Genomic DNA, 18931 nt, shown 5'->3' on the forward strand with positions numbered 1-18931 from the left:
ATTCTTAAATAACCAGGGATTTTATGCAGATAAAGTTACTGTTGCTTTCAGTATGATTTTATTCTTACTAGCCATTTGTTGTCACTTTTTAGGTGACGTAGAAGAAATAGAAATCCAACAAAAACCAGCCCTGAAGGTTTTCAAAAATATTACTGTGATCCAGGAGCCGGGCATGGTAGTCCTTGAGGTGGGCATTGGTGAGGGAGAAAGAAGTATTTTGTTCTCCAGTTTCTGCAATAGAGTATCATCACATAAATGCTATGCAGAATTCAGTCTTTTAAGTAGCTTTCTGTTGGATGCCAAGTAGAATGAAAGTTAGAACAAAGCTCCCCTTGAGCGATGGTCCTGTACTGATGCATGTTGTTTCACTTAGCCGCTGCTAGTTTCCTTTTTGCCATGACTCAGGAGTGTAATGGCAGATTCAGTGCCCATTTTTTATGTGGCAAATAGGAATTGGAAATAATGGCAAAAGGTGCTTCCTCCCCCCTTCCAACAGTCATAATTAATAACTATTTCATAAATGTGTTCAGAAACATTCAACAGCTTGAATTTTTCACAGGAAGTTACTGGAATATACCAAGTTAAAATTAGTTAATAACTTGATGTAAAAATGTATATGACAGTCATTTGAAGCTAGAATTCAGAGAAAAGCAAATAGGAGAGCGCAATGAATGTTACATTGGTTTTATGTTGCATTATTCACTCAGCCTGAAGAATGGCCTCAAATTATTTTTTTCTCTTCCAGTGGGTGGCCAATCCTGCTAATGATATGTATGCAGACACCGTGACAACAGTGATACTGGAAGTGCAGTCAAATCCCAAAATACAGAAAGGTACTAAGTTTGGTGGATGCATATTTAACTGAGGCATTACTGCTTAATTTTTTTATATCAAGCTTAGAGGGATACAATGCTTTGCAATAGATTGTGGTGCCCCTATTGTACTTCCCTTCCTTGTGAAACTTTTCAGGGAGTAAGATTTGCTACTTAAAACCAAAATTGCTACTTGGTCTTTATTATTTGTAAGATGTTAATTTGTTGAAACCTACATTTACATGGCAACTGGTAGCTGACTGTGGAAAATGCGTGCTTATCAAAAGCCTTATCCATCAGTGAAAAAAGTGGTGATTTTCACAATTAGCTCTTCCTATAGACCTCTGACTCCTTTAATGATCAAATACTTAAATAATTATGTTCCAAAGAAAATTACTTGGTTTAAACTACCTCTTGATTTCAAAACCAAGTCTAAATACAGTATCATTATTTTTATTTCAACCTCTCTATGCGGAAACATATTCCAGGAATGTCTGTGCCTATTACTACTATTCACATTTGCTGTCCAGTTTCACTTTATATATTCTGTGCATGCTCCTAGCCTCTGTGATGTGGTATTTCTTTATAATAAAAGAAAATTGAGAGATTATAACCAAATGATGCAAGTAGGTTATTTTCACTTTTAGGTAAAGGAAATGTGAGAAGTAATGAGCATAACAATAAAAAGGAGAATTAAAAAGTGAGAATTAGACTTGCAAAGTTTTCTATTTTAAAATGTGATAAGTACAGGGAGCATATATTTTAAAATGATGTATTTCCTTGACTCTTCCATCTTTTTTTAAATACATTTTCTTTGTAAATTGTTTAAATATATATATCTCTTATGTAGCTTTTAGATTGTTTCTTCATGAAAGTCTATTAGGAACCAGGGAGTATCAGTTAGCCAATTTTTGCTCCCAGCAAATGTCTGTGAAAGTAAAATGACTTTTTCTTTTCAGCTGCAGTACATAAAATTTCAAAGAAAGTAGACATGGATGTGTATAGGAAGAGAATGGAGATCATGCTTCAGTAAGTTGGCGTATTCTTCTAAAGGAAAATGATCACTGTTAATCATGTAAATACAGTAATTTTAGTATAATGCAGTTTAAAGATACAGTTATTTTAAAATGCTTTTAGCAAATTTACTTCAGTCTAGTTTCTGTGAGGCCAGGAATTAAGAAAAGAAAGAGGTACAGCAGAAAGATCTCAGCATCATTAACATTTTGAATATAGGACTTTCTTCCAGAAGCAGATTTTTATGTTGTCTCCCAAAATGCTATGGTTGTGGAAATACCTTTTTAATATCACTCTGATGTATATTCTGTTATCTACGTAGAAATCCTGCCTCTTTTGGAATCAAAGGAATCCTTCCCTTCATTTATGATAAGATTTATTTTCGTAAAATAGTTACTATTAGGTGGCAACCACTCTCATAAAAATTTAGATATATATTTGTTGATTATATTTAAGTGGGTTAAATAATAGGTGCTGAAAGGAGATACTCTGCTGACAAAATGCCTTTGGAACCCTGAGGTTAATAGAAAGCAAACTATAAGTTTGCTGTTTGGCCACATCTTACACGCATCGGTCTTTGTTTTAGGGATATGTTTGGAGAAGACTGTGTGAGTTCAAAAGATGGCTCTGTCCTGTGCATCACCGTTGATGGCAAGACTGCAAACATTTCACTGGACACTCGGGTATGTACAGCAAAGCACTCCCTTTTGTGTGTGCTGTGTTTAGCAGAGGCGAGCCTCCCTTCTAGCATACAGATCTGCCTAGAACATCATGTACCCATTGCTAAGGAAATTATTTTGTATTTGGTATCAAAACAGCTTAAGCCTGTTCACTTGCCATTACTTTCATTGACATTCTCGTCAGTGGATCAGTACCCTGCCTCTCTGAGAGAAATACTGATCCAGCCTGTGAGCTGAGCTCACCGATTTAACAGAAGCATTTCCTACAGAGTTTTCTTCATTTAAAAAAATGCTAGAAATGTTTATGTGACAAATGCTGTAAATTTGGAAGAAACCCCAGTATTTGTCAGCAGCTCTCTGCTTGTATAAAAATGAATAAAGGAAGATTGTAGAGAAGAAACTGGTTTAGCCCACAATTTCTTTTGTAAATGCTTGTAAAACATAGGCTCTGGTCTGAATAATTGAACAATCAGAGTAGGAGCGACGGTAATACTTGGGTTTTTGGTCATCTTGATCCTTTTGTAGCTAAACTGAAAGCCTGAAATATTCACAAAAAGAAGTATTTTATTAATTTGCTAGCTAGGTTCAGAATTGAATGTCATGCATGTCAGAATGCTGCTTTAAGAAGCTGTCGCACCTAGTTATTTGAACAATGTGGAATTGTAAAGAATGGTTCAAACCATGTCTTCTGTGTCCTTAAGCATTTTAATGTGTCAACTTTGTCATTATTAATAACATACTGAAAATGTATAATGTATTACCACTATCCATTATAGTAATCCATTCCAATCTGGAGTAGCTCCCAGATGCTGTCCTGAGGGACCATAACAAATGTTTCAAGTATTCTACAAACCCAGAAGAAGCTGATCCCAGCCCAAAATTTCTTACCTTTTGAAACAAACCAAATGAATATTAATTATCTCAAGAGGATAGTGAATTACAGTCTTGTGGTTAACACACCATGATTGCTGTGACATCGTTTTTCAGTTTTTTAATAAACATATGCTACATTTCAATGTATACCTAGTACAGAAACATAGGACTGATGAAAAGAGCTCTTGCAATAAAGAAAAAGGTAACAAGGCTGGAAAAAAATACATAATGCTCAATCAAGAAGTTAGGCTTCATTTTCATGTAATATTATATTGATGTATGTCATTATTGTTAAGGCTTGTGCACTGACAGAAGCCCTAATGGCAACTCAACTGCCACCGTGTGTGTATATCTTTGTAATACTTTACATACTGTGTTGGCAATGGCAAGCTTGTGCCATTGTGAACCAGGTTTAACAAGAAAGTTCTGTCCTTCTTTATGTGCATATGTATCTTCTTATAAAACTTTAATGGCCTTAAAATGAAAAACTGTTTAGTATAGATCTGACTACATGGTGGGACTTGTGGATTTACTTATTCCACATTAACGCCTAACAGAGTGTTCTTAGAGTTCACATGTTTCTAACAGCATTGTCACATAACATTAAATATGTGTTTGCTGTTTCAAATGCCCCCTCTTTTTTTTCTCTTCACAAACCTTTATGGTTGAAAGTTGTTACTTGTTCAGAACAGCAGCAAATTAATACTGAATTAGAGAAGGTACAGTCTTAGAGCCTAAAAGTCCATAGGCTCAAGAATGGTATTACTATGCAAATGCTGCCCTTTCAGATAGAGCAGTCAGGGGATTATCAGGTAGATCAACTTGCATGTTTGGGGCGGGCATGTTTCTCTAGGAACACTTGCTTTAGTGATAAATGAATCTCTTCAGGGTTTTACATTGATGCAAATGTTATCTTATGGGTGTGGGCATATCAGTGTGCAGGCTCCCTCAGTACAGGTGCCTGTACCTCTGTGATGAATGCCTGTGTTTTACAGTATTAACCTAATGCAATGCCAGTGAATTCACAGATAAAATGAAAACTCCAAGGACTGAACCGTGTGTGGTTTTATTTGATTTTGAATTAAATGTAATGTATAGAACTTAATGCGTTTACATGCATTGAAACAGGTTATTAATCAAACATAAAACTTGAGATTAAGCTTGTTCCTCAGAAGGACTTCCGTAAGTCTTTTGTGAACTCTTCTACATGTTGGCAGACCATTTAAGAACATACAGTGCTGCTCTTGATAACTTTCTTTTCCATTTGCATGCCTATTTTTGCCTTTCCCCTGATGAGCACTGCATTGTTCACGTGCTGAAAAGGAATATGAAGTGCTGGTTGTTCTAACTTACTTCTATTTTTTTTGTTCCCAGACAGTTGACTGTGAGCCAGGAAGTGAAGATGATGAATCCCTCCGTGAAATGGTGGAACTGGCTGCACAGAGGCTTTATGATGCCCTCAGCCCAGTATACTGACCTTTGTAGATACCTAGAACACATTAAAAAAAAAAAATCTTTTAAATGTTCAATTTATTTGGACTATTTTTTAAAAGTGAATAAATTTTTTTCTTCAGTAAGTCAAACGTATCAATTCTGTGACTGTGAAACTGCTGAGTTATTTCAAGTAATGGATGAGCAACCTTAGAGCAACTATATTTGTGTATATATTATAGATTATAATAAAACCAGGCAAAGTGTGCATATGTTCTTTTTTCTTATGTGCACGTATGAGAAATAAAGAAATTCTTAACCTATCTAAATGTAGAATTACAAAAATTAAATTGAGTTTTAGGTTTGTGAAGATTAATGACCAGTTGGAGCATGAATTGGATGTATTTGGTTTGCATATGCTGAGAGTCAAGCTTGTATAGAATTTTGTCGCTGTCAAGGAAGCAATTACCTGCATGTTTGCATCTGCTTGAAGTCAAGGAGAGTTTGAACACACTTAAAAACCAATCCATGTTTGCATGCCGGGCTTAATTGGAGCTTTACAACTGTGTATGCGGGCATTGCCATTAACTAGACTAGATGAACAAAACCAGCTTCAAGCGAAGCCAGTGCTTATGACCCGTAACAGCCTCATGTGCAAGTTTCTTCCTGGGCAACATGAAATGTGGTGTCAGGAACTGCAGCATGTGGAGAAGAATTTCAGATACAAATGTATACCCCGAGTTAGCTGGGGTCGTTGCCAAACAGTAAATCGTGCAGAAAATTGTCCACGGGAAGTGAGTTTTCTACAAAAGAACTTCGTCTTTCTTGTATACAGCTTTTTGTCTCCCTTTTCTCAGCTGATTAAATTGGCACCTCATCAATCATAGAAATCACAGAAGACCAGGTTGGAAGGTACCTCAAGGATCATCTGCTCCAACGTTTCTTGGCAAAGCATGACCTCGACCAGATGTCCCAGCACCCTGTCCAGCTGAGCCTTTTGAGTGTCCAGCATGGGGGAATCCACCGCTTCCCCGGGGAGATTATTCCAGTGGTTGATTGTTCTCAATGTGAAAATTTCCTCTTGCATCCACTTAGAATCATCCCAGGAGTAACTTGTGCCCATTACCCCTCCTCTTTTCCATGTAACTCCTTGTAAAGGGAGTCTCCATCTTCTTTGTAGCCACCCTTTAAATAGTGGTAGTGGTAGAATTAGTGTATTGTTAGTATTACCAGCATTAGTGACAGCTTTCCTCCCCAGACTGTCTGTCATTAGCTAACTAACTAAGAGTATTAAATCTTTCAAAGGAGGTAACCGCATTTTATTTAAAATTAAGGATCTCTTTGGAACAGGTAAAAGTCTTATTTTTAAAGTTATGCCCGTGTTTCTAAACGTGCTTTCACCCAGCACAGGCCGGGCGGGCGGGTCCGGCCTCTCCACACCGCCTCCCCTCTCCCCGCGTCGCCGGTCCCGCAGCCGCCCCGCGGGCAGCGCCATCTTCCCCAAGCCCGGCTCTGCAGGAGGACGCGCTTCACTCTCAAGCGGGGGTAAAGCAGCAACCGACCGGCGCTGCTGGACCCTCAAGCCAGTTTCTAACGCAGAGGAAGCGGCGAGCTCTCCTCCTGATCATCCTCCCCCCGCTGCGGCGGACGTCCGGCCGCGGCCATGGCGCTGGTGGAGGCGGGCGCCCGCGGGCGGCTCCTGCTGTGGCCCCGCGTCGTCCTCTTCGGAGACTCCATCACTGAGGTAGCGGCCCTGCGGCAGCGCCGCGCCGCCGCCCCTGCCTGCGGGGCTGCCGGCTTCGCCACAGCGGCCTGAGCCCTGCGTCCCCGCAGCTCCCCTCCGCGCTGCGGAGCCCCGTGAACATCCCGGTTCCTCGCACCGCAGTACTGTGGTTTTCCGCGGACGCTGCGCCAGCAGCAGCCCGGCATTACCCTGAGCGCCTGTGCCAAGCACGGGGCTTGACTTCATTTTTAAGGAAGAGCGAGCTGGCTGCAGCCGGAGGGGATGCGTGTGCCCTGGTGCGGGGCAGCCTGGCCTCCAGCCTCGCCTCGCCCGCCGGTGCCCGCCTGCCCCGGGGCAGGAGAAGCCTGTTCGGCGGGATCATGGTGGCTGAGCCCCGTGAGCCGCCCTCCTCCGGGCTGTGGCGGGCTGCGGTCAGGCAGCTGTGCAGCCTCCTCCCGGGGCCGGGATAGAAACCCGCCTTGGCTGGCCGAGGCTGGCGTGGCGGGGAGAGCCTGGCTCTGTGAGGCGGGAAGGAGGCCAGAGAACCGGGAGCGCAGCCCGGTATAGTTACGTCCCTGGTGGTTCTCCCGTGAGAGTGTTCCAGGAGCTGTCACGCGGGTGGTCTTTAATGAGATTTAGAGCCTTTTTGTAGGTAAGCTTTAAGCTCCTATGTCACCAGTGTGGTTTGGTGGAAGTGTAGTTCCTGGTGTTTCGGTAGCAGTGGTTTTTCAGACAGGGAGGACGGCCTCTTGTCTGTCGTGGCCCCCACACATCCCCGTCCCAGCTCCTGGTGCATCCCTCCTGCGCAGCTCCCTGCGTAGAGCTCACCTGCCCTGGAGGCACTGTCAACATGACTGGACTTGGTGAACATCTCCTGTGAGGCAGGACCAGCTTTTGAGTGTTCATTTTGTGTCCCTGCCTCTTGCATGGTGGAGCGGGTCACAGAGCTGCTCTGATGCAAAAAGATTCGGCTAAAGATGAAGGTTATCTTTGATGGAAGATCAGGGGTCTAAACTGACTCACTGCAGCATTGTAACAGTGAGGGTGGTGCAGCAGTGAGAATAAAGAGAGGGGATTAATTTTTCCACTACTAGAAGAGGTAGGCATCGAACTGCATTCTGAAGCAGCATGTGGAGAGAGGATTTTTGGGGTGCTCTCTAGAATGAAGGCACAGTGAAAGGATCTTAGGAAAAGGTGTTAAACCCCCAAATCTCACCACCTAAAATGAAACTGCAGCCTGGCAGCAGTCAGTTTTGATTACAAAGGGACCACACGGTCTGTCCCTCTGAAGGTATGGTCCCATGTTGCCTCTGATGCCAGTTGTGTGTCTGTGTAAGACCCGGACTGTTGGACCTCTGCAGGACAGGACAGGACAGGCTGGGAGGGAGGGAGTGCTGCAGCAGCAGTGCAGAGGCTGTGCACGAAAAGCTTTTGAGGAGGGAGGGAAGGAAGATGCAGGTGGCGGGAGTGACTTGCTGGGGAGTGAGTTCTTCCAGTGAGGCTCTAACAGTTTTCCTTGCTTTCAGTTCTCCTTCCGGGAAGATGGCTGGGGAGCGTATCTTGCTGAGAGACTGGTCAGGTAAGAGGTTAAATTCCAAAAGTAATGCCTAGCATGCAAGAAGGTGTGCAGCTTTTCTAAAAGAAAACCAACACAAGTTAATATTTAATGTATATTTATTTATTAACAATTTATTTGTTGAAGTGGAACTGCCTTAGTGGTAACCTGCCCAGTACTGGTGGAAATACTCACTGGGTGTTTCTTTACACTCAAAGCTTGAGTGGAAATTAAAAAAAATCATAGAATGGTTTGGATTGGAAGGGACGTTAAAGATCATCTCATTCTAACCCCCCCCGCCATGGGCAGGGACACCTTCTGCTAGACCAGGGTGCTCAAAGCCCCGTCCAGCCGGTCCTGGAACACTTCAATGCTTAGTGATTGTCAAGATTGCTGTTCGTGCGCTTTCAAGGCACAAAGTTGTAATCCCATTGAAAACTCCTGTGACACCTCATCGTTTCTGAGAGGGATGGAGGCAGGTATCCTGGCAGAGTGGTTCAGAACGTCCCATGTTTTGTCCTGGTGTGCAGGGAGGACTCTGCTTTTTGATACATGTTTCTGTTTCAGAAAATGTGATGTTGTGAACCGTGGGCTCTCGGGGTACAACACCAGATGGGCTAACTTGATCCTGCCAAGACTGATCACTAAAAGTGCCGGTGCTGAGAGTACTGTTGCAGTTACTATTTTCTTTGGAGCTAACGACAGTGCTTTGAAAGGTACTGTACCTTCCCTCCCCACCCCATGGCTCTGAAGGCAGTTTTACAGTTCAGCAGGGAAGGCAGAACACCACACAGACTTCCCTGGCACCAGCTGCCCTCTCTTCGTTTTTACAGTGGATTGTTTTCAATCATTTTATTTGTATTTACACCATTCAGTGCCTTCTATTCCTCTCCCTCTCACCAAGTTTTAATGTCAAAAGTAAATTTCAAGGTGCTCAAGAGTCAGTCGTGTATCCATCACCGAAAATTGGAGTTAGGCATCCTGCTGATTTTTCTGCCTTCAAAGCAGGCTGATGAGTTCTTGGCAAATGGGTTGAGGAAATGAGGGAAGGAATGAGCATTTGGATTCTCTTTAAGATAAGCATAGCAGCATGCAGGGCTAGGCTAACCAAAATGATAACATCAGTGCACGAGGGACTGACTCTACATCCATGGGGATTTCCCCAATTTTCTCTGCATCCAAGGGGGGTAAAAATCTTAGGTTCTGTTTCAGTGAGGCTTGAGGTGATTGTGTGATCTAATACTAAGATACGGAGTTGTAAGAAAAAGCATCTAAAAAGAAATTATTTTTCGTTGGGTTTTTGTTTTCCCTGTGCCTTGTTTGTGTTAGGTGAAAGCGCTGTGTTTAAAATCTTGATTTGTCCACTTTGGATGTTGAAGAACAGTGTTTTCCTACCACACCTCCTGATCCAGTGGCTGCGGTGAAGTGCATGCTCAGAATAAGTGCCCACATTCATATGCTGTGTACAAAGCACATTGTACTGTGTAATAAACCTGTGAGCAGTTTAACATCGCTGATGCACGTGCTCCGTCCCCAGACAGACCTGAACCCGAAGCAACACGTTCCTTTGGAGGAGTACGCTGCGAACTTGAAGAGCATGATACAGTATCTCAAGTCAGTAGACATTACTGAAGACAGGATTATTTTGATCACGCCACCACCTCTTCAGGAATCAGCTTGGGAAAAGGAGTGTCTTGCCAAAGGTAAGAGTGGTGTGGATGGGCAGAACTTCAGCATTTTACCAACAGAGTGTAAGTAAGTTCCTGATCCCAGGCTGAGAGGTGATTCACTTCGTGCTTGTGCCAGGTTGCAGCCATGTTCTTTGGGCTCATGGAAAACAGGACTAGTAGCTGGCTTGCTAAAGAACTTTTGGACAAGCTTGTGGAGTAACTACAAACTAATCAGTAACATCCTTTTGAAAGTGTAGATTGAACTGTTTGTGCATAGAACTGACAGAAGCGTCTGCCCTTTGAGAACACAGGTTTTGCCGAGATGTCCTAGGCAGACTACATCATGTCCTGGCAGCTCCCAAAATAACCTGAATTATGGAAGAAATTCTGGCATTGTGTGCCTTAGAAAAATTTGTAATAGTCACGGTATATTTGCCATCTATTTGAATAAACAGTAATATCCAGCCAGGTTTATTTTAAGTTTACACCTCCCTCCCCAAGGATATCATAATCTAAGGATGCTAATAAAAGTACCTGGGAAGGAAGCAAAAAGTGATTAAATGATTTTTCATTACAATGTTGTTCAAGGTAATTCTAAAAATAGAGATATAAGAGCACTGCTTACTTCATACTGCTCTGCTGCTGGAAACTGCCGTAATCCTACTGACTCCAGCAGTGACAGTTTATGCCTCCTGAGAGCGAGTCCTCTTCTGGGACTTGTCCACTTCTTGCACATTTATAAAAGACTTTTGAGTTAGATTCAGGTAAATACAGAGCTGTCGCCTTAGTATTTGCAGGGTTTTCTCTAATTTAGGTGGTATTGCATATCCTGAGTTGTGTGCTCGGTCAAGGTGGTAACATTTTGAAGGTGACCCCATGTTTAAACTGTACTAAATTAGGCTGTGTTATTGCATGACTTTGCATTAGGAGGCTTTGGTGTGTGGCAGTTGTCACTGTGCAAAACAGGGTTTGGACTCTATGGACTTTCAAACTCATCCAGTGAGGTAGTTTTTGTATTTAATGTAGAAAAGGAGAGAAAGTCCTCCAAAGGACCACAAACTGTGTAAGACAGTAGCAGCTGTAGCAGGCCAGGCATCAGATATGGCCAGTACGGTATATATGGCAGTAGTAGATCCTTGGATAGGGACCAAAGGGCAGATCAGGCACAGAGCAGCCTTTCCTGTATGTGCGCCCAGCTCCCACTATAGCCCTAGTTTGCCACACATGGATCCATACTGTCCTCTTGAAATGTTAGGTGAGCACACGATGAATGCTGTTTATCTGGCTCCTAGCTATCAAGTAACACCTCTAAAATGTTGTTAATTAATTTTCATCTTAAAACTATCCTTTTTATGGGGTAGAGAGGGAGGAAACTTGCACTTACACTGTTGAATCTGACAGCATCTGTCTAAAAGAGAGTGCTATCTAGAGATGGAACGAAAGACAGGGTGATCTCAGACCGTGGGCTGCAAATGGAGTATTGTGGGCACCATAAGCAGCATTATCAGATCATCTGCCCTCAACTAGTATCCAGGGGAAATGTTGTGTTTATTTCTGGTTTTGGCAGTTAGAGTATTAGAGCAAAGGAGAGGTGTGAAACATGAGGGTGATGATGTTCACAGGAACATTCATCCGGGTGTGATGAGAGGCACGAAAAGAAGCTCAGCTTCCAAATTGGAGTGCTGTGGGAGACGGAGTCAAAGCCCTTACTAAGGTCAGAGCTGCTCTTCATCATCTGTGTAGCCATTAATCATCACAGAAGGCAATTGGGTGGTCAAGCACTATCTGGCTTTGCTAGATTTGTGTTGATAGTTCCTTCTAGTCCTTCATGTGTTTGGAAATGAATCCCAAGAGGAGGTAACCCCACTATCTTTCCCAGCACTGAGGTGAGGCCGAGTGATGAACAGCAGTTCCCCAGGTCCTTTCATGTCTTTCATGAGGTTGGGTGTAACGTGAACCTTCCTCCAGTCACGGTGGGGCTCCTGTTAAATGTGAACTTCTGTAGGTGGAAGGCATTGACCTCGCCAGTGCAACAGGCAGCTCCTTCAGGTCAGTCCCACACACCCAGATGTATCTGGTGTCTCTGAGTTTCCCCTGAGCCATTGCTCCCCACTGCCGGCTGTCCCAAGGCAGGGTGGGATGTGCAGGTCAGGTTAAACCACTAGGTTGCCTTCTTGGTCCCCCCAGGATACTCCCATGTTCCCCGAGCTTCCTTTGGCTGCTGCTCTTCACTTACAGGCCCAGCACATGCTTCTGCAGAGCTGCACATTGAGAGCAGGTGTGTGTGCACTTCCAGAATGGAGGAGGAGATGAAACAGTCAAGAAGTAATCCTAGCGCTGAAAGAAAAGGCAAAGGGAGAATTGTCAACTTTGCTGGGATAGAAGTCATAAACCCGGAAGGGGGCAGGACTGCAGGACCTCACCTGCGGAGGTGGGGCTGACACCAACACAGGGAACATGGCAACAAAGGGAGCTCTGCGTGGTGGAGGCTGAGTGCACTGAAGGGCCGCTCAATCCATGTGAGAGTTAAACCAGGAAGAAAGTTGAAGAAAGGAGGAGGTAGGAAATGTAGTGTTGTGGGGAAGGACCAGTGGGGCTGCCAAGGATATTTTGATGATGAAAACAAATGATGGGAGGAAGGAGGTGGCAGCGTGAAGAGGTGGGAGTCATCAGATGCAAGGAGGGAGTAGACAGGAGTTGAAGAATTGCATTATAGGTCCCATTAAAAAAAAAAGGTAACTTCATGATATCCTGCCGCAGAGTTTCCCCGTGCTCTGTGCAGAACTGCTGGCACTGAGCACGGGCTGACCGGCCAGCTCCCGGGTAACTGCATGCACAAAGGTACCATTTGCGGGTGCTAATCAAGCTTTGGATCTACATGTGAGACTACTGCAAGGAGATGTTAAATGTTGGATGTCACCCAGGAAGCAGAAGGCAAGCTTGTAAATAGATTTACATTTCCTTCACTCTATTCCACATGCTAGTTGCAGGTGTATGAAGAGTTTTAAATCTGTGCGTGGATTTCACCTGGAGCTTGTCAGAAGGCAGAAGCTGTGAGCAGCACAGAAACAACCTTTACCCTGTGCCTGTTGCCTCTCTCACCTTTTACACATCTGTTAACATGTTTTCAAGTGCCTCAAAACCAAAAGGTGCCCTGAAAGAGACCCACCAAGCTTTAGCTTACGGCTGCTGAAATCTACATGCTTCGGATTTGGTTTGTAATTGGTTATGTATGGGCTGGTTTAACAAACTGGTATGCATGGTGTGTGCTACAGAGGACTGAAATCAGGGTGGATCAGTCACAGCTGCTAAATGTTTTCTTTGTTTCTGATGGACAGGTGACAAATTGAATCGCCGCAATGCTACCACCGGGGAGTATGCCCGGGCCTGTGTTCAGGTCGCTAGGGACTGTGGAACTGATGTAGTTGACCTCTGGACACTGATGCAAAACAACCAGGTATGATGTCAGAAAGACTTCGAAACTGTCGTGAATTGTGAAGTGCATCATTTAGCTTAGAGGAACTGGTAGTGCTACATGATCACTGAAATGGTACAAAATAGATCCAAATTACACCTTGGGGAAGGGAAAAAATAATCCAGAAAGCTTCATAGTGGGCTTTGAGAAATAAAGCTTAGCACAACCTGGCTGTTATATTTGCTTAGTAAATGTCCCCTGGGAGCATTACACGTAAATAACCTTTTCACAGAATCACAGGATGGTTTGGGTTGGAGGGGCCTAGTTCCAACCACCCCTGCCATGGCAGCGACAGCTTCCACTAGAGCAGGTTGCTCCGAGCCCCGTCCAGCCTGGCCTTGAACACTGCCAGGGATGGGGCAGCCACAGCTTCTCTGGGCAACCTGCACAGCGTTGGGGTAGTGTCAGTGCGAGGTCGGGCTGCACCGGTGCCTCACTGGTGCTTCTGACCAAATACCCACACTCATCTGTCTGACGGGTTGCAGACTTTTCCTGTAGGAAGATAACTCCATTTTGGACACTCCATCTTTCTTCACTCCCACGCTCCCTGTGCAGTTGACTGTTCAGTAGTGCAGTAGACTCAATATTTTGATTGCATCACTGAAACCCATGATCTTTCCTTGATGAACAGCAGTGACTTTGGCCATCAGAACATTCTCTTAATACTTTAATACAAACGGTGAAAAATAAACCCAGTTTATAATCCAGCTGGCTCTGAAGAATTTAACAGTTACTCAAGACCTTCTATTTGCAACTAGCAAATACACTGATACATGTTTTAACCTCCCCCGCAGGATTTCTCTTCCTATCTGTCTGATGGTCTTCATTTATCACCAAAAGGCAACAGCTTTCTAGCAGCACAACTGTGGTCACACCTGGAAAAAAAACTGTCAGCCCTTCCTTTCCTGCTCCCATACTGGCGTGATGTGGACCACACGCACCCCGAGGCCGCGCTTCTGCCAGATGCCGTGCCGTGAGGAGCTGAAGCAGCCTTGCTGGGCAAAGGCAGCCTGCTTGTGAGCAGCCATTGCATGCCTGGGGAAGGGGGGTGGAGTGTCCCCTGGCAGTGCTCTGCCCTGTCCTCTTTTCTTGGGCTGTGGGAGAATAAAAGATATGACCACTCCGGGTGTGTCATGGGGTGGCTCATCAACATGCTGCTTGTGCTGGTAGCATAAATATCCCTGGGGAGGACCAGCTCTTTCCTTGGAAGATTTGGAAGAAAATGAGTCTCTCACAGAGGCTGCCCTGAGCTTTGGGCACTATGCTGCCATTAATACCATCTACTAGCTTTAAACACCTAGGAGCTGGTCAGAGGCAGTAGCATGAAGGTTCTCAGGAGCCGTTCATGTAAGTTCAGATTAATTTGTTTGGCTCTAATATAGCAGTGAAAGCAGCTATCTGAGCTTTAGTGAAGCTTTTGATAATGGGAGACTGTAGTTCAGAACAGGGGGGGTGGGGAGGGGGGTGTTTAACTTATTTGGGCACCAGCTGCTTTACACCTGGCTCTTGCATATAGGCATAGATTGCAAAGCAGGGCAGAGCCTGATGAGAGGGTGGTTAGTGCCATATGGCTGCCTTTGCTCCATTAAACAACCAGGACCCACACCCCACTGTGCAGCAGTGTTCCAAACTGGAGCACAAGTATTTTTTTTCCTGTGCCTGGAGCTAGACCAGAAGCAAGTTTGATTTGTATTTATGACTGTTAAACTGGACTGTCCTGCCTGTAATAAATGCTTATAGTAAAGACTGGCTGGACCAGGGCAGGGGCTCCCTGCAGCTCTTCCTGCCTTCAAGGCTCCAAACACTGCTTTCACAGCTTCAGGACTACGGCTCAGACTGGAGGATGGATTCCCAAGGCCTGCTCCAAACCTCAGTTTTTATGCTCCTGAGCACCTGCCACTGCTTGCTTTTCTTTTGGGAAGTAAAGCTCTCAGTGTTGAGAACACATACTTAACAGACTTCCTCCCTGAAAAGCATGTGAGCATACTCCCACACCTCAGATGTGAATTTCACCATTAGAGCTGACCATAATCCACAGGACTCGTGGTGAAACTGGCTCTGTCCCTGGTCGGCAGCAGGACAGCCCTACGGGTGCAGAACTAACCGGCTCACAGCTGCGGGCAAGCCAGACTCCTAACTCAGGGGTTCACTGAAGAATTTAGATCTTTTCTAAAAGGACTTGAGCATAAACAGCTCTTAACTATATATTTTTTTAATATAAAAAGCTTTTATTGTATTGGGAATTAAATTAACTCCTCACACGTGGACTTTGCACTGAATCAAAAAAAAGAAAACCCAAACAACAACAACAAAACCCCCAAACAAAGTTCCAAATGGGTATATAAAACACAAGAGCTAGTCAGACAGGAATACCATAAGGCACACAAGGTTCAAGTATTAGTGTCACAAGTGCCCATGGTGGGCAGGAGAGGGGCTCCTGCACCAGCCCTTCTGCACCACGGCGGTTACTTCCCTCACATGTAAATCCACCTCCCCTGTAGCTGAGCTCTGGCTTGTAACAGTTCAAATGGTTCTACCCTGCCACGGTTTAGATCAGTTTTACCCACAGATGACTGTGGGAGAAAAGAGATGCAGAACTAAGATGCTGCTTTACTATCATGACAGTTGCACTGTGACTCCACTGTGTCACTCCCGTGCCAGTCCTGCTCACCTTACAGGTCTCCAGGTGTACCAGAGGACACCATTAAATCACCTACTTTGAACATCGCATTTTACCCCCTGGGTGGGAATTTGAGCTCATGATGTCTCCTCCTTACACTTGCCCTGTAAGTTTAACAAAGGTTCATTTATTTTTTAATTAAATTCACAATTATTTTTAAACAAATGCTCCCCCCCCAATGGAGTGAATTCCACCCTCCTCCATTTATTTACGCAGTAGGAGCTTCCGAAGGCCACGCAGGCCACAGAAAACTGAGGCTCAGCTCTTTGAACATCAACAATAGTGTTGGTTATTTCCAAATAACATCTGGAGAAACATTTCTGAACTGAAACAACTGCTGTGAACAGCTGCCTATAACTGTGCTTATCCACATAAATGGTTTCTCCTCTTACACTTCTCCTACCAGATACCTGCAACACACAAGTGCAGAGCGGGAAACTCCCATGGAAAGCCTTTCTCTGCCACGGAGACAAGACAAGTGTCTCACTGCTAGAGACACAAGAGTTTCGTGCTGGAGGGGCACTTCCATGCAGCACGTAAAGTTTAACAGCCTCCCTCTGCTCTTTTTATTTCTTTAGAAGCTGTACGTGTTAAGATTCTTGATTCCAATTGTGCATCATCATTCAATGCTCTGAGACCACTACTCTCATTCTGCTCTCAAGCATCTGTTTAGGCTTTTGCTCACATGTACCTTAAACTGCTAAATGATCTACTCTATATGGAACATACTGCAGTGTTTTCATCTTGTTTTTGAAAGCCCCTTAATTTTGTCTATCAGTGCCGTCAGACTACAAAATATTAAGTTATAAAAAAGGCTGATATACACAATCCAATATCCAGCAGGATATTTGGGTTTGCACCACAGGTCGAAGGAAATGTTAAAGGTCAAGGAAGTAGAAAAACAAATCCAAAAAGCTTCAAATACAAGCCAGTTTGAGTTTGGATTTTCCTTTTTAAAAGATATAATGCTCTAATAAATGTAATTTAAGGAAGGTCATACACATGACCAGCATCTGCAGTAGGTCACTTCCTTATTTCTCCCACTCCCTCACAAAAATATATATACATATATTTATATTTATATAAATGAAATGGTTTTAGATCCTTATTTTGCAGACACAAGTCATACATTTAGAAGGCAGCAAGACACTAGCACTCTGTTTCTTTGCTGTCCACCCGGTTCTGGCGCTGCAGTTTGAAGGATGAAGCTTTCTCGCTCCTAATGACAGGATGGTCTGTCAAGTCCTCAAAAGATTTGGCGGCTGAGCTGCTATTTGGGAAAGGGTCCTTCTCAAACCCATCCTCATCGATGTGAGAGTCAGTGCTTGGGTCCTCCTGAATAGTGTCCATTCTTTGGTGGTCCTGTTTCGGCGCTGCAGCGACAGCGGGCACGGCCGTGATGGGCTGCAGCGGCTGGTGCCGGCTCGTCGACTGCGCCGCAGGGAAGGGCTTGATGATTCGGACGGAGGCAGAGTCCAGGCTGCTGAGCATCTCCACGTTCTGCAAAACACAAGCAGCCATGTCACCACATCCAGTCTGGGCTTCCAGTTTTGTCCCGTTTTCAAAAGGAACGGGCACTTTCTGAGGAGCACCTGCACTCCTGTTAGAGCAGTTTAAAGCCTACTGCATCCTCCCCTGGTGCAAGGAGCCTGTTAACTATACCTGTGCTCTGTTGCTACACCTGCTTCTGGGGTTTTCTTGATTGAATTCAGGGGTTGGAACTAGATGATCTTAAGGTCCTTTCCAACCCAAACCATTCTATGATTCTATAAAGCTCCAGGGTGACTTTTTTTTACAGCAGTCATGACCAGCTATGGGGCACTTTGAGATCACCTTCAGTTACGTGAGAATAGATGACAGAGGCAATCTGCCTCAGTGGTCCTTGACTTCAGTATGCTTCCCTGAGTGGTTGTGCGAGAAAGAGTTCTACAAGGCTTTGTTCCCCTTCCATTACAAAACAGCATTTCTTTAACTGAATGTTATTAGTAAGAATTGGGTTGTCAGGATACCCAGAAATCTATGTCAGAAGGTGCCTGGTGCTGGACTGTAATTAAAGTTTATCTAGATGCTTTTTTGCTCTTCCCCTCTCCCAGCCCAGTATCTACAAGGGTGAGAAGTGTCTCTGATGGGTCCCTGCACCCTGAGCATAAGCAACTGGAAGGCTTCAGCACATCTGGCCACTAGAAGCCACCTCCTGCAAACAGCCCCTCTGCAGCACAGACACCACATTTGGCAGATTTTCCTGCAGCGCCGCCCCGCTGAGCCTCGTGCTTCACCGACACCACCTGCCTGGAACAAGCGGCCTTTGGGTGAAGCTGCCGAGTGCTGAGGGGACCCCGTGCACGGGCGCCCGCAGCGGCGCCCCGCAGAGCAGAGCGGCTTCCTGCCCGGGAGGGAGCTGTGGCAAGAGAGCTGCTCTGGCAACAAGGTCACGGCACAGCTCTCACAGGAAGGAAGCAGCAGCCCACTGAGCTGCAGGGCTTGATGCACCAAACACAGGCTTGTTCAAGAAAACAGTTTCCTCTCAAACTGATTCATCACGGGCAGCGTGAGGCACGGGGCTCCAGGGCTCTCTACTGTCACTTCTTTGATAAATGCCCTGCACACACCTTAGGTTCACATTTCCTAACACGCACTGGATAGCTTTCTGCCAGTTTGTATTCAGAGAGCAACTTACACTGGGGCAAAACAGGGACTTTGTGTTCTCCTCGTACTGTTTGTCCAATTTCTTGTCCTATTGGAAAACAAACGAAAGCAAACTAAAACACACACACACAAAATAAGTTAGTTTCCCAGCTGCAAGGTCCCTGTGCCTGTGTCCTGCAAGAACACAGCAATGTGTGGGGCTCTTTTCCCATGCTTTCCCACCCGTCCCAGGAGTGCTTGTGGGCACAGAACCCTCTGCTCTAACCCCACACCACTGTCAGCACCATGCCACATGCCCACGCTCTCACTTGCCAGGAGCTCGCTCTCTTTATCCATCTACCCAAGCTCAACCAAGACCACTTCCCTCTCTGG

General features: G+C 44.8%; 3 protein-coding genes across 8 annotated transcripts in view; 2 read left to right on the forward strand and 1 right to left on the reverse strand.

Moving 5' to 3' along the window:
- CPSF3 (cleavage and polyadenylation specific factor 3) overlaps nucleotides 1–5133 on the forward strand; it is a 19312-nt gene extending 14179 nt beyond the window's left edge. For all 3 annotated transcript variants that reach the window (XM_030489557.1, XM_030489558.1, XM_030489560.1), the window contains 5 exons: nucleotides 93–187; nucleotides 746–833; nucleotides 1772–1841; nucleotides 2413–2509; nucleotides 4754–5133. In XM_030489557.1, coding sequence (XP_030345417.1) covers nucleotides 93–187; nucleotides 746–833; nucleotides 1772–1841; nucleotides 2413–2509; nucleotides 4754–4855 — 452 coding nt within the window. In that variant the 3' untranslated portion in view covers nucleotides 4856–5133. The remainder of the gene's footprint in view (nucleotides 1–92; nucleotides 188–745; nucleotides 834–1771; nucleotides 1842–2412; nucleotides 2510–4753) is intronic.
- A 1135-nt stretch (nucleotides 5134–6268) lies between these two features.
- On the forward strand, nucleotides 6269–14387 carry IAH1 (isoamyl acetate hydrolyzing esterase 1 (putative)). The gene is made up of 6 exons (XM_030489561.1): nucleotides 6269–6554; nucleotides 8060–8112; nucleotides 8656–8804; nucleotides 9630–9791; nucleotides 13097–13215; nucleotides 14028–14387. The coding sequence occupies exons 1-6, from the start codon at nucleotides 6474–6476 to the stop codon at nucleotides 14208–14210; spliced, it is 747 nt and encodes a 248-aa protein (XP_030345421.1). The 5' UTR covers nucleotides 6269–6473; the 3' UTR covers nucleotides 14211–14387.
- Nucleotides 14388–16018: 1631 nt separating this feature from the next.
- The window catches only part of ADAM17 (ADAM metallopeptidase domain 17), a 37304-nt gene continuing 34391 nt past the window's right edge, over nucleotides 16019–18931 (reverse strand). For all 4 annotated transcript variants that reach the window (XM_030489555.1, XM_030489554.1, XM_030489556.1 and 1 more), the window contains 2 exons: nucleotides 18591–18647; nucleotides 16019–17413 (listed from right to left, as the gene is read on the reverse strand). In XM_030489555.1, coding sequence (XP_030345415.1) covers nucleotides 17063–17413; nucleotides 18591–18647 — 408 coding nt within the window. In that variant the 3' untranslated portion in view covers nucleotides 16019–17062. The remainder of the gene's footprint in view (nucleotides 17414–18590; nucleotides 18648–18931) is intronic.

The sequence above is a fragment of the Strigops habroptila genome, chromosome 6 (genome assembly GCF_004027225.2).
Source record: "Strigops habroptila isolate Jane chromosome 6, bStrHab1.2.pri, whole genome shotgun sequence".
NCBI classification, from domain to species: Eukaryota; Metazoa; Chordata; class Aves; order Psittaciformes; family Psittacidae; genus Strigops; species Strigops habroptila.

Coding starts and splice junctions, on each gene's coding strand:
- IAH1 (XM_030489561.1), top strand. CDS start 6,474: ATGGCGCTGGTGGAGGCGGGCGCCCGCGGGCGGCTCCTGCTGTGGCCC. Junction 6,555..8,059: donor TCGGAGACTCCATCACTGAG/GTAGCGGCCCTG, acceptor CCTTGCTTTCAG/TTCTCCTTCCGGGAAGATGG. Junction 8,113..8,655: donor CTTGCTGAGAGACTGGTCAG/GTAAGAGGTTAA, acceptor TTTCTGTTTCAG/AAAATGTGATGTTGTGAACC.